This window comes from Epinephelus moara, chromosome 3, assembly GCF_006386435.1.
Source record: "Epinephelus moara isolate mb chromosome 3, YSFRI_EMoa_1.0, whole genome shotgun sequence".
NCBI classification, from domain to species: domain Eukaryota; kingdom Metazoa; phylum Chordata; class Actinopteri; order Perciformes; family Serranidae; genus Epinephelus; species Epinephelus moara.
The window spans coordinates 27,283,764-27,295,990 of record NC_065508.1 but is presented as its reverse complement, the minus strand read 5'-3'; the positions used below and the strand labels follow the sequence as shown (position 1 = coordinate 27,295,990).

The following is a 12,227-nucleotide window of genomic DNA, read 5'->3' as shown; positions in this document are numbered from 1 at the left end:
CACCAAGGAACCTTCCTCAGACTCCGCTCTCTCAGTGGAGACACGGCGGTTGGGAGGGCCGAGCGAGAGGACGTTCCTGTAGTAGTTCCAGCCCCCCAAACAGTACCAGGAACTTCTTCAGTGGAAACGGGTTACTAGGGCAACAAACTGAATGACTGCTGACTCCCTCGCACTTTTCCCAGCCCCAATGAAATATGATCTCTCACAGCAGCAGCAGACAGCTGAGCAGAGCGGAGCTGCAGAGTCCCTCTGAAGCCTCTGAGACAAACTAAACAAAACACTTGTAGGCTCCTCCACTTCATTTAAAAACAAACGCAAACCTTAGTAAGTTGTCATAATGCATGTTACAATGCAAGATAAGTTGAATATAGTCCCTTGACACGCTGCTGATGTGAAAAGCTTTTTTTTTTCCTCTTCCGGTTTATATGGTTGACGTGAATTAAACCGGGTGGAGCTCTTAAACCGGCTAGAGCATGTTATTTTTCCTTTTATTTTGATGGTTTTTCCACTAATATGATGGTTAAAATGAGTCATTTCGGTGGTGAAATTGCATTGTGTGCAAGCATTGCACCTGAAATTACCCTGGAAACTGTCCAGGAATGTGACTGATTTTTTAGGTTTGTGATCTGAATTAACCACCCTGTCACCTATGTTAGGGGCTCGCCTGTATACCATCTGTGGTGGAGATTTAAATACCTTATCCAGAGATGGATCAGCGCTCAGGACATGCCAGTGTTTTTTGATGATATTTTCAATTTCTTTCGCTTGTGTAGAATAATGTAAAATGCAATGTATGGGGTTCTTATTAGGTTTTTTGGCAGTTGGTTTGAGACAATCCTCCTGTGTTTTTTTGGAATATATGTCCTCTGCCTTTTTAATGACAGTATCTTTGTAGCCCCAATTTTTTAGTTTTTGTTTTAAACGTGTGCTCTGTTCTTCATATGCCTCATCTGACAGATCTTGACAGATCCCCAAAAGTGAAGCCAAAACATCTGGATCACCCCCTGGTGGCAGGCTGTAGTACAGGTCATAAAGCCCGCCTACTCCATGTGAGTGGTGGGACATGGGCCAAACTAAAAACTCAAAGTACAACTAAATGTTTTACCAAAGATGGTGTGGTTCATTTCAGGTAGCTGTTATCACACTGTTGTATGTTCAAGTGTTAAGTTTTAACTCAACATGGCAAAGATGGCAACTGCGCAGTCTCTGGTTGCAAATGACGTCACCGACGTAAGATGGCAGCGGCCGTATCGGGATATTTTGGCTTCATTTTTGTGCAGTGGGGGTAAGTGCAGACACATCATCCATCTTTGTGTACAGTCTATGACCATGGGCAGCACGGGTGTGACATTTTGATGACGTATTATGTGTGTGAGCCATTGCGGGTTATTTAAAAAATAGCTAGCAGCAGTTAGCAGCTAACCCAAAGAAGAACAGCATCCAAAAATGTCCGCAAATTGGGAAAACAATGAAGTCCAGGAGCTCCTTGCCCTCCGAGCAGAGGACGAGATCATTCGCTATATAACAAGGGATGGCAAATGACTGTTAATGCTATGTCAATGCCACTGTTATTATTAATAGAGCACTGCGGACACGTATATGTCACACTAGAGACTGATACTGCTGTGTTAAATGTCATGCCCTTCACGCCTCTTTTGCTTCCGTGATGCCGGCATGCTGTCTAAAATCATCACACATTGGAGCAGAAAGATGCTGCCATTGTTTGGTTCTGTGCAAAAATGCAAAGGCAGCATAAAGAAGGGACTTCGTAGTCATCCTATAGGGCAACCTCTGTGTTCAAAGGGCCAGAGAGACAAGAGACAGTCTGAGAAATAAATGAGTCAGAGACAAGTGTTTTCACGTGGCATCCCCCTGTTAAAGGAGCTATATGTAAGAAATCTAAAGCAAATAGTCGTAAAATCCTCCTAATATGTCACAGAGACTAAGGAATAATGTTCATATAACATACTGATCTCACCGACAACAATAGTACAGCCAGAATATTCGCATTTAAAAAAAAATTTTACGGTCCGCAAATCATGTTTATGTTTTGAATTTGTGTTTTGGCCTGTTGCGCCACCCACCGACCTACCAGTCACGCAGTCAGTGGAGTCTCAGCATCAGTTACAGTTATGACTGAGCTACAATGGCTGACGGTGTGACTAAACCCAAACGACCGTTATGATTCCCAAAAATGCCAAGACAAAACTCGAGGCAAAGCGAGGGTCTATATAGGAGATGCTTTTGAACGGTGGAGACGGTTGAAAGCGGAGAAGAATTTGAAATCAGATATCAAAGTGGCTACTCTTCTCCTCGACAGGTAAGCTTTAGCCAAAGTTGGCTAACCAGCATCATAGCTAGACTGGGATGGACATTTCGAATACTTTCAACTGTTATTCATTTTCGATCATACATTGTAGGCCATGTGCAGGTGGGTCATCGACCCAACTGATTTTTTTGAGAAACAAACATTAGCAGCATGGCAAGCAGCATTAGCAGTGTCCTGGTACATAGCATTAGCAGCCGGCTCCTCCTCAGCTGTAGCAGAGAAGCCGGACTTGCTCGAACGGTCCGCTGGAAAACCAAAGATCAAGGACGCGGCCATGGCAGCCGCCCGTGGGCAAACCAATCACCCCCAATTTCCACCAGATACGTGTTGGTTGCGTCTCCGCTCCAGTACGGCAGCGGAGCTGATAGGCTTCAATTCTAGTCAATGTGTGTGTTTCCACCAGCTGCGGTTGTGCTGCGTTCCGGCTCCGTCTCAGCTGCGACATTCCGGAGTCCTCTGCAACAGATACGCATGACTTCTATTTTTGCCGGACGCCGGAGCACAACGTAACAATTCAGCACAGAGCAGCAACCTCGAATCTGTAGGGGAGGGGGGGCAGACATGACTTGCGGCAGTATTTTGAATTTGACTGCAGTAACCGTTTTGGCCACATTCTTAAATACAGCGCCTTTAACAATTAACAGATTGCCTACTGGACACTGCACTTGTGATTAAGTGACTTTTTTTTTTTTTTTTTTTTTTTTTTTACACCTCAGTTTGCTGATGTGTGTCTCAAAATGACTTCCAAAGCCTTAACAAAGCCTTATGCTGCCTGATGTTTCAGATAGTTGCACTGGGAATATTATGACATGACATATAACTCGCTGTGTGTGGAAGTTATTAATAAGAATATGAAGAATGCTTCACCAATAAAGGCTGTAGCATTCATGATTATGAATCATCGTGAATGATTAAACCCAGTGGTTTACATAACATTCATTATTAGCATGAGATTAATGAATCATGCTGTCGCCAAGAGCTCATATGGGGAGGAGAGATGTGAAACCAGCCAGCCATGATACATGTAATATATGCTTTGATATTTTCTGTGTATAATACAAGACTGGGAGACAGACTACTTATAGGATAAATGTCCTCTGCACAAACACAAGCTCTGTATTATTAGTAAATGACAGACAAATGGGAGCCTGAGTAAATAGTTGCTAAAACACCCCGAAGCTCTCTGGACCGTGGCTCTGAGTCACCCTGCTCTGCTCCCAGAGGGGGTAGTATTGTATGACCTCTTGGTGAGAGTCTACCACTGTGGCTCCATCATCCCAATTCATTCACAGAGCCAGGTTTCAAATGTCACATCCTGGGCGCCAAGAACCGGGCAAATGAGTAATGTCTCTCTTTGTTTTCTAAGCAAAATCACATTCAGCTTTTGGTGTCTTAATAAATCAGGAAAGAAGAGTGTGGTGGAGGACAGCGATGCAAATGTGCTTTTCAAAGTGGGGGTCCAAGCAACAGCAATAGTTGAATTTATTAATTATTTAACTCCTTGGATGCACAATCACAATGAGAACATGTATGACGACGACTATCCCACCCTGATTATGTTTCACTGCACACACTGTTGTTATCACTCCACCCATAGCTGTGAAAGCAATGCAATTCTATAGCCTCTTGAAGCCTGACTGAGAGTCTTTTCTGTTTGAGCACCCCCTCCAAGGTAAACCTCATCAAAATGGGGCCCATGAAAAAGTTTTGGAACCACTGATGCACCTTGGATCTGTGTGTGTGTGTGCGTGTGCGTGTGCGTGTCTGTGTGTGTGTGTGTGTATGTGCGTGTGTGTGAGTGTGTGTGTGCGTGCGTGCGTGTGTGTGTGTGTGTGCNTGTGTGTGTGTGCGTGTGCGTGTGCGTGTCTGTGTGTGTGTGTGTGTATGTGCGTGTGTGTGAGTGTGTGTGTGCGTGCGTGCGTGTGTGTGTGTGTGTGCGCGTGCGTGCGTGCGTGTGCGTGCGTGCGTGTGTGTGTGAGACAGAATAGAGGGATTCCGTATGGCTTCACGTCAGGAAGGTCATCATGTAGCCCCGAAACGTGCCTCTCTGACATGGAGAGTAAGGCACGTGGAACTCCATTAAAAATCTGTCATTTTTAATTTGTGGTGTTTATACTCAAAGCTACACTCGCGAAATAATAGGTATTAAGATGTTTTCTGATTGTCAAGAGACCACTGTTCAATTCGGCATAAGTCCAATACATCAAGAAGAAACTTACTGCAGTGAAAGTACACTTTTATTGAGGATTAACTCTGATCGCCAGTCCGTCTTTTGAGCGAAGAGGACTGAGGACGACCAGTTGAAAAAGTTAAAATTGTATTAAAATAAGACGTACTATGATTATTAAAGTGATGCCGAATTGAAAAGTACGCTATAAGGACTAGAATGATTTCTTAAGTCATCTTCTATCTAAGGTGCAAGTCCTCCAGCGGTTGAAGAAACGCCAAATGCCAGATTTTTAAAGGGGGTTCGGCGCAAGGTCTCAAGCCAGTGCCACATAACGGCGCGTATGGGGTCTTCAACACCTCGATATGATGCTTCCTGCACGATAAAATGCTTGTGAAATAAATCAGTCACTTGAACAGATCGAATAAATGACGTTAACTTAATTTGTGTTTGATTTTCGCTTCAGTAACTAATAATTCACCACAAATATTAGGAGACCGGGGTTCATGGAAACGAAATTGGAAATCCGACCACTCGCCACGCAGACAATCGATGAGCCATGTAAAGCGGATTTGCGTTACACACCACACACCAAATGACATTAACGCCAATTTTTCATCGGTGAAAAAAAGGCAGAGTGTGAAAATGTCTGAAACCGCGACGTTAATGGAGAAATAAGAGGTTTAAAACAGCGCAAATTCCTCACGGCACTTTGGTTCAGCGGGGGAACAGAGGATACCTTACCTTCTCATTGAGTCGAAGGATTTGGTCCATTTTGTCGTCGTTTTGTAAAAGCTCCCTCAGCTCACTTGTGCTCAAAGCCCTGTAGCCGTCAGGACAAGAGTTGGACTCCTTCAGACCGGACATTTTATTCATTCAAAATGCGGCTGGAGACGGTTTAGGAAACATAAAGTCTGCACAGCGGTTACATCTCGCTCACATTGGAATGCGATGCGATCAGCCCGCATGCAGCGTCAAGACAGAGACCGTCACACTTCCTGTCAGCTCCTTCAAAATAAAACACGTTTCCCGCCTCGAGGCTCTCGAGTTTGCGGAGGAGTTTGTGCAGCAGTGAGCCCCCTCAGTGTTATGATACACAGGGCCGGATTATTGGACAATGGGCCCCTGGGCACATATATGTGAAAGGCCCCTCCACCTCCTCTACACAAGAGGAAGACACACAGAATGTGAGGTGGTTTTGAGTCTCTTTGTAGACGTCATGTATGGCTTTGTCATTTTGTGTCTCTTTGCTCATCCTTTGCATCTCATTGTGGTAGTAGTTATTGTGTGTCTTTCTGGTTGTTTTGTGTATCTTTGTTTTTGTAGTTATTTTGTGTCTTTCTGGTCGTTTGGTGTCTCTTTGTAGTCTTGCTGTGTCTCTTTGTTTTTTTCGCACCTTTTTGTAGTTTTGTGTCTCGTTGTACATCCTTTGCATCTCTTTGTGGTCTTTTCGTGACTCTTTTTGTAGTAATTATGTGTCATTTTGGGTTTTTTGCACATTTTTGTAGTTTTGTGTCTCTTTGTAGTCATTTTGGGACTCTTTTTGTAGTTATTTTGTGTCTTTCTGGTTGTTTTGTGTCTCTTCTTTGTTGTTTTTTTGCACCTTTTTGTAGTTTTGTGTCTTTTTGTAGTTATTTTGTGTCTCTTTTTGGTCGTTTTGCACCTTTGTGCATTCATTTTGTGTCTCTTTGTACATCCTTTGCATCTCTTTGTGGTCTTTTTTTGACTCTTTTTGTAGTTATTGTGTGTCTTTCTGGTTGTTTTGTGTCTCTTTTTGGTCCATATGTTTTAACTTGACTGACTCTTTGCAGTTGAAGGCCAGAGGAGCCCCTTTTCCACCAAATTAGATCTGGTTCGTAAACCGTTTTAGTTCAGGATTCTAGGAACCTTAGTCCTATCTATTACTAATTATTCATTCATTTTCTGTAAGCGTTATCCTGTTGGGGGTCATGGGGGGCTGGAGCCTATCCCAGCTGTCATTGGGCAAGAGGTGGGGTACACCCTGGACAGGTCACCAGACTATCACAGGACTGACACAGAGAGACAGACAACCATTCACACTCACATTCACACAGTACGGACAATTTAGAGTCACCAATTAACCTGCATGTCTTTGGACTGTGGGAGGAAGCTGGAGCACCTGGAGGAAACCCACGCTGACACGGGGAGAACATGCAAACTCTGCGCAGAAGGGCTCCCATCTCGGGTTTGAACCAGGAACCCTCTTGCTGTGAGGCAACACTGCTAACCACTGCTCTAATGTGCTGCAAATCTATTACTATCTATCTAGTAATCTATCTAGTAATATATTTATATTATATATATTTAGTATATTTTATTTGATCGTTCCTGTTTTGTTTGTTTATTTGTTTGTTTGATCCCCAGAGGAGAAATGACTGTGTTGCAGCAGCACACGCACAGAAATACATACGGATAAATACAGAAAAGTAAAATAATAATAATAATGATAATAATAATGATGATGAAAAGAAGAGGAAGAAGAACAAGAAGAAGTATATAAGTATATAAAGTAAAAATAAAATTATGTATACTGCACATACAGTACAAACAGTGCTGTACTTAAACGATAATGCAATTCTGCCTTAAAATAATAATATCTACTATAACAGTGTGCACTAGAATAACAGCCAGGCTATATAAAATGATGAATTATTTTTGGCACTGTATTGAACTGAAGATCTACTTGCTCCTTTAGTGTTAATTTAAGTTCTGTGAGGCATTAGGTCTGTATTATTTAATGTGACACAAAGTTGCTCATTACTCCATTTTAACCTAAAAGCGATCATTTCCTGTCATGAAATAAAATGTTTTATGCACCAGTATCACTCTGTAGTTTCTATTTTCTCTTTTAACATTTATATATACTGCCAATAGCCATGTTAATGTGACTTTCTTTAACCAAGAAGTGACAAACTGTCGCGTTTCTCCTGTTTCAAGTTAGCACTTTTAGTCCTAGTTTAACTTCCGTTTTAGATTGTTCAAAATAAAAGTCCCCATGACAAATTACAGATTTTGTTCACGATACTCTTTACAAGATTTTAATAATTAATACGTGTTTAATAGTATATTTGTTGACAGCTATAACTCCTCCTGTATTATTTAAACAGAAAATGAAAGGCAATATAACAGAACACAGTTTTAATGTCTTCCTAGGAGTAGTTCGCAAAAGCTGTATTTAAAAACACTTATGCTGTCCTTATATCTCCCTACAACCACATTATAGTGTGTTGTAAACATTAATTAAAGTTTAATAAACTGCTTATAAATGGTATGAAATAATAATTATCATATTATTAGTATTTTCTTCCACCAAGCAGTTGAACAGTGGATAATGGCAGCTTAGTAACACAGGCTGAGAGGTGAAAGTAGGAAGCCATGAGTGCAGATATAATCTGTAATTGTGGTTACATTTATCACCATTTTGGTTCAGTGAACTTGTTTGAGCAGTTTTGTGCCCAGACTTCTTAAAAATCCTTGTCCTGCATTGTCTCTTTATGTGATCAGCTCTTTAAACCCTAAACTGAGGCATCCAAACCCACTGATATCCATTAAACTTCTCAGGGCCAAATGATGCAATGACTGATGACTGACAGGATATTATTATGTGGTCAGTGTGTGAGGGATTAATAAATGTATGTAGGTCACCAAACTATTGGCTACCACTGGTTTTCATAAACAGAGTCCAAATGATTTTTAGATTTTTTAGATATCTGCTGCATTTTCAGTCCAACATTTGGACCCAGCATGGCCGATCTGAGACATTTAAGCATTAAGTATAAACTGACTGGGAAGCTGCTACGGGCCCTGCTGCCACCAGGGGGCCCCCAATACAACCAGTACAAAAAGGAAAATGACAGATGATGCAGGTTGAAGTCAATCCAACCATTTTTTGCTCAAAAACTTTAAGGAACAGTCATTTATTTCATGCAGAAGTTGCACAGATTTACTTAAGAACTGTACTCAAGGACAATTTTAATTTATTTCTTCTTTCCATGTTACTCTCTCTCTCTCTCTGACTTCTCTGAATCTTCACTCCTCTTAACCGGCCTTAACTTACATGGTGGACATCTGTACTCTATGGAGTGCAGTTTGCTGGTTAGACACAGGAACCTTTTGTTAATGACTTACTCTTCATCTCTCCGACCTCATTATGTCATGATCTGCCCTGATCTCTTCTTCAGGTCATGTTTTTCCTTTGTTTAGTTCTTCATTCAAGCTTAGTGTTTCCTGTTTTTTTTTTTTTTTGGTGAATCTCCTCTGGCTTCAGATCACTTCACTTCTAGCCCTTGTGTTTTCCTACCAGTTCTGATTGTCTGCCTCGCCCTGATTAGTTTCACCTGTCCCTCACTGGTCCTGCAGTCAACCCACCTGTTCTCACTTCCCCTAGTAGTGTCTTCCTACTTATACCCGCCCAGTTCCTTTGTCCTTTGTCAGATCATCTAACACATTCTCACTCCGACCTCGTCACATATCGTCGTTTGGTCATGGACTTTTCATGTCGACATATGACATGCACGGTTCCCTGGGTGTGTTGATTGTCCACATCCTGGGATGCCATGTCAACTTCTGCCTGTTACATGCATCGTCTGTTTTCAAAATACATTTCCATTTGCATACAGTCTCTGTCAAAATAAATGCACTACATTGGTACAACACCGCAAATTGACATCAAAAGCATGGGGTTGGGTTTAAGAAAAAAGAACAGGGTTTGGCTTTACAATTTTAAGAGAAGCGAACACTGGCCTCCCAGGTGAAAGTTGGTGGTTGTTGGACCACCCCTCCTGCTGACCCTACTCAGACTTCCGCCTCCTTAATTTTCGCTGCTGTCCTGCCCCATTTCCCCCTCATGCCGCCAGGCGCTGTTAAACAGTAACAGCGACCAGCTGCGTATCATGCCGACGTGAAAGGACAGCTTTTTCTGTCAGCGTATGACACCAGAAGTCACTGGCCAAACGCCAGATTTCAACAACTTTGGAGTCATGGGTTGGATCATCTGCTTGTGTTCACTTGTGGTTTCCCTGCGTTCTTGTGGTGTTTCTCAAAGTCAAGGATGCTGACCTGGTAGTACAGGTCCTTCCAAGTTAGGTCCTTCAGAGGCTAGGCAAGACTCCTTCCTAGCATTTGGTGAACTCCCACTGGAACAGGGTAGCGAGTGCCCAGGTGTGCGTCATAAAAGAGGCCCCGCCTTCAATTCTGGTAAACCCTGTGTAAAGAATTGTTGGTAGGCTACTTCATGCCCACTGAGAATATACACATGCAACCTTTAAAATTCTCTGAAGGAAAAACTTGGTCCTGGGTAGAATTCAGAAGATCCGTGACACTGGAAGAGTCCTTCGGGGGGATTCAATGACATAGTCTCTGTGAAATTCAGCCGTTTCAGGATCCTCTCTTGACTTTGAGAAGCACCAGCTTTTGGTTTTTGCTGCTGATTGTTTGCTTGCTTGTTTGCCTGCTCGCCGATGTTCATCTCATTTGCCTGGAAGCCTGTTTTCGTCAATGGAAATATGTTTTTTTTTAATCCACTTGCCTGCTGTATTGCATATGGCTCCTCCCTGCCTGTGCTGCGCCAGTCAGCTTTAGCACATTAATCACCTCAAAACGCCTTAGATTTATCCTGTAGCCTTTTAGTTGTAGCCCGACCTCTAGGCTGGTAACCACTGAACTATGAATTCATATAAAGAAGAAACTAACTCTATCTCAACAAGCTACGGCAGTAAAATACGACTTACACAGAGATGCATCAGTACAAATAATAATAAATCAGTCATGGTCATATTTTTCTGCAGAACGGAGACTAGAATGTGCTTACATTGTCGTATTGGTACTTTTAACTAAGTAGGAGCTGAGTGCTTCTTTCACCAGTGATCTAATGTTATTAGACGTCCCCACACTTTGACTGTTACTGCCTTTGACAGCACTTTGGACTTCTGAGCAGTCAGGAAATGAACTCATGTTTGGTTTGGTTACTGTATGGTTTGCAGCAAGAGCCCAACATCACCGATTCCGCTGACTGTTGCTGCAGTTGTTACAGCAGTGAGATGTGTAAACTGTGGTTTCATTGGACAAGGCGCTTGTTCTGTTTTTTGTGGACTGAGAAAATGTGTCGTGGTTCGGCCAGACTCAAACAGAAGGTAATAACTCTCTAACCAATTAATATGTTCCAAGAAAGTTTTAGTTAGAAACACACCCTTCCTGTCTCTGAATGTGTGAATCATCATTTAACGAGACTCTTGAACTCTTTTCAAGTCTGGGAGCTGCAGGACTTCTGCTTGTAGTGGAGTATTTTCACAGTGTAGTATTAGTACTTTTATTTAAGTAAAGGATCTGAATTCCACTTCCACCTCAGCTCATGAGTCATTTTTGTGTCCCTATGACCAATTTCATACCCTGAGACTTTTCATAACTACTGTAACACAGCAGGCCCAAGTCAGATGGGGCAGTTTTTTCCCTAATGACAACCTAAGATTACACTGCCCCTTTTGCATAATTTAATAGCTTTAATGTCTTTAATGCACAAACCATTCTGATGCATAAATGAACTTGAGAACAGCTAAGAAAATGAGAATAGTCCTCTGGGAAATTTTACCAACTAAAGGGACCAAGAGGCTGAAACAATAAGCCAGAAAGACAATCACATGGGTGAAAGTATACCCAAGAGGAGTGCATATATTATTCATTGAAACTTAAAGGATATTAAAGATGTTTTTAAGCACTCACATGTTTTAAATCGTGTTTGTAAAGAAAGCCACAGACCCTCTTCACAGGAAACATTTTGATTGAAGGCAATTACTTGTTATGCGCCTAAACCAGCTACAGTGTAATCTTATCATCACACAATCAAATAGAGACCTGACAACACCAACATACATATCACCTGGAAATCATCATTACATATATCTATAGGACAAAAACACCAAAGAAAATAAGGAATTAGTCATTTAATTGAACAGTTTTTATAACTTATTTATAGTCATATAAAGGCATAGTCATATAGGCATATAAACCACTTGACACAATTTTCAATTAAATGTGAGTTGTTTTTTAACACAGCCATATTTCTTAGGTGGCAGTTTAAATTACTACAAGGGCCTGTTTTCTGCCGAACATATAGTTGGAAGGCCCACTTTCTTTTTGGGCCCCCTCGTCCCATAGGCAGCAGTGCAACCGCGTACCTAATTTAGGTTTAGGAAAGTAAAGTTACATAAGTTAGGCTTAGGAACAGCAACATGGACGGGATTCATCACATTACATCCTTAACATAAAGTTACATAAGTTTGGTTAAAGGACCAGTGTGTGAAATGGGTTGAAAACAGTGACATCAGTGGTCAAATTCTAGATTGCAGGACTCAGTCTTGGGGCTCCCGTCGGGTAAATGGCCTCGTAGGGACAAAAAGGCTTGCGCAGAGTTTTTCAGGAGTAGGTCTATCTAGTGACGAGGTGAATATTTATTTAGAAATCTTATCCATGTTACGATATTGTAATGAATCACTCACGAGCAGGAGACCAGAGCGTTCGGGAAAAAGGCCCGTTTATTTGAGCACTCCAAAAACTCCGGTAACACTCCAGGGGGTAAAAGACTCCGTCCCAAACTCTGACTCTTCTGGCGTAACACACACACTTCATACACACATACTCGTTTACCATACCGAGTGGGGACCCCCTCCCCTCTCTGCTCAATCTCCAGCCCGCACACTGACTGACAGCGTAGCC

General features: G+C 42.0%; 1 protein-coding gene across 1 annotated transcript in view; it reads right to left on the bottom strand.

The window, feature by feature from the left end:
• vps37d (VPS37D subunit of ESCRT-I) overlaps window positions 1-5,484 on the bottom strand; it is a 59,555-nt gene extending 54,071 nt beyond the window's left edge. The window contains exon 1 of the mRNA XM_050039129.1: window positions 5,241-5,484. Within this exon, the coding sequence (XP_049895086.1) occupies window positions 5,241-5,372 (132 nt within the window). The 5' untranslated portion in view covers window positions 5,373-5,484. The remainder of the gene's footprint in view (window positions 1-5,240) is intronic.
• Between the last annotated feature and the right edge of the window lie 6,743 nt (window positions 5,485-12,227).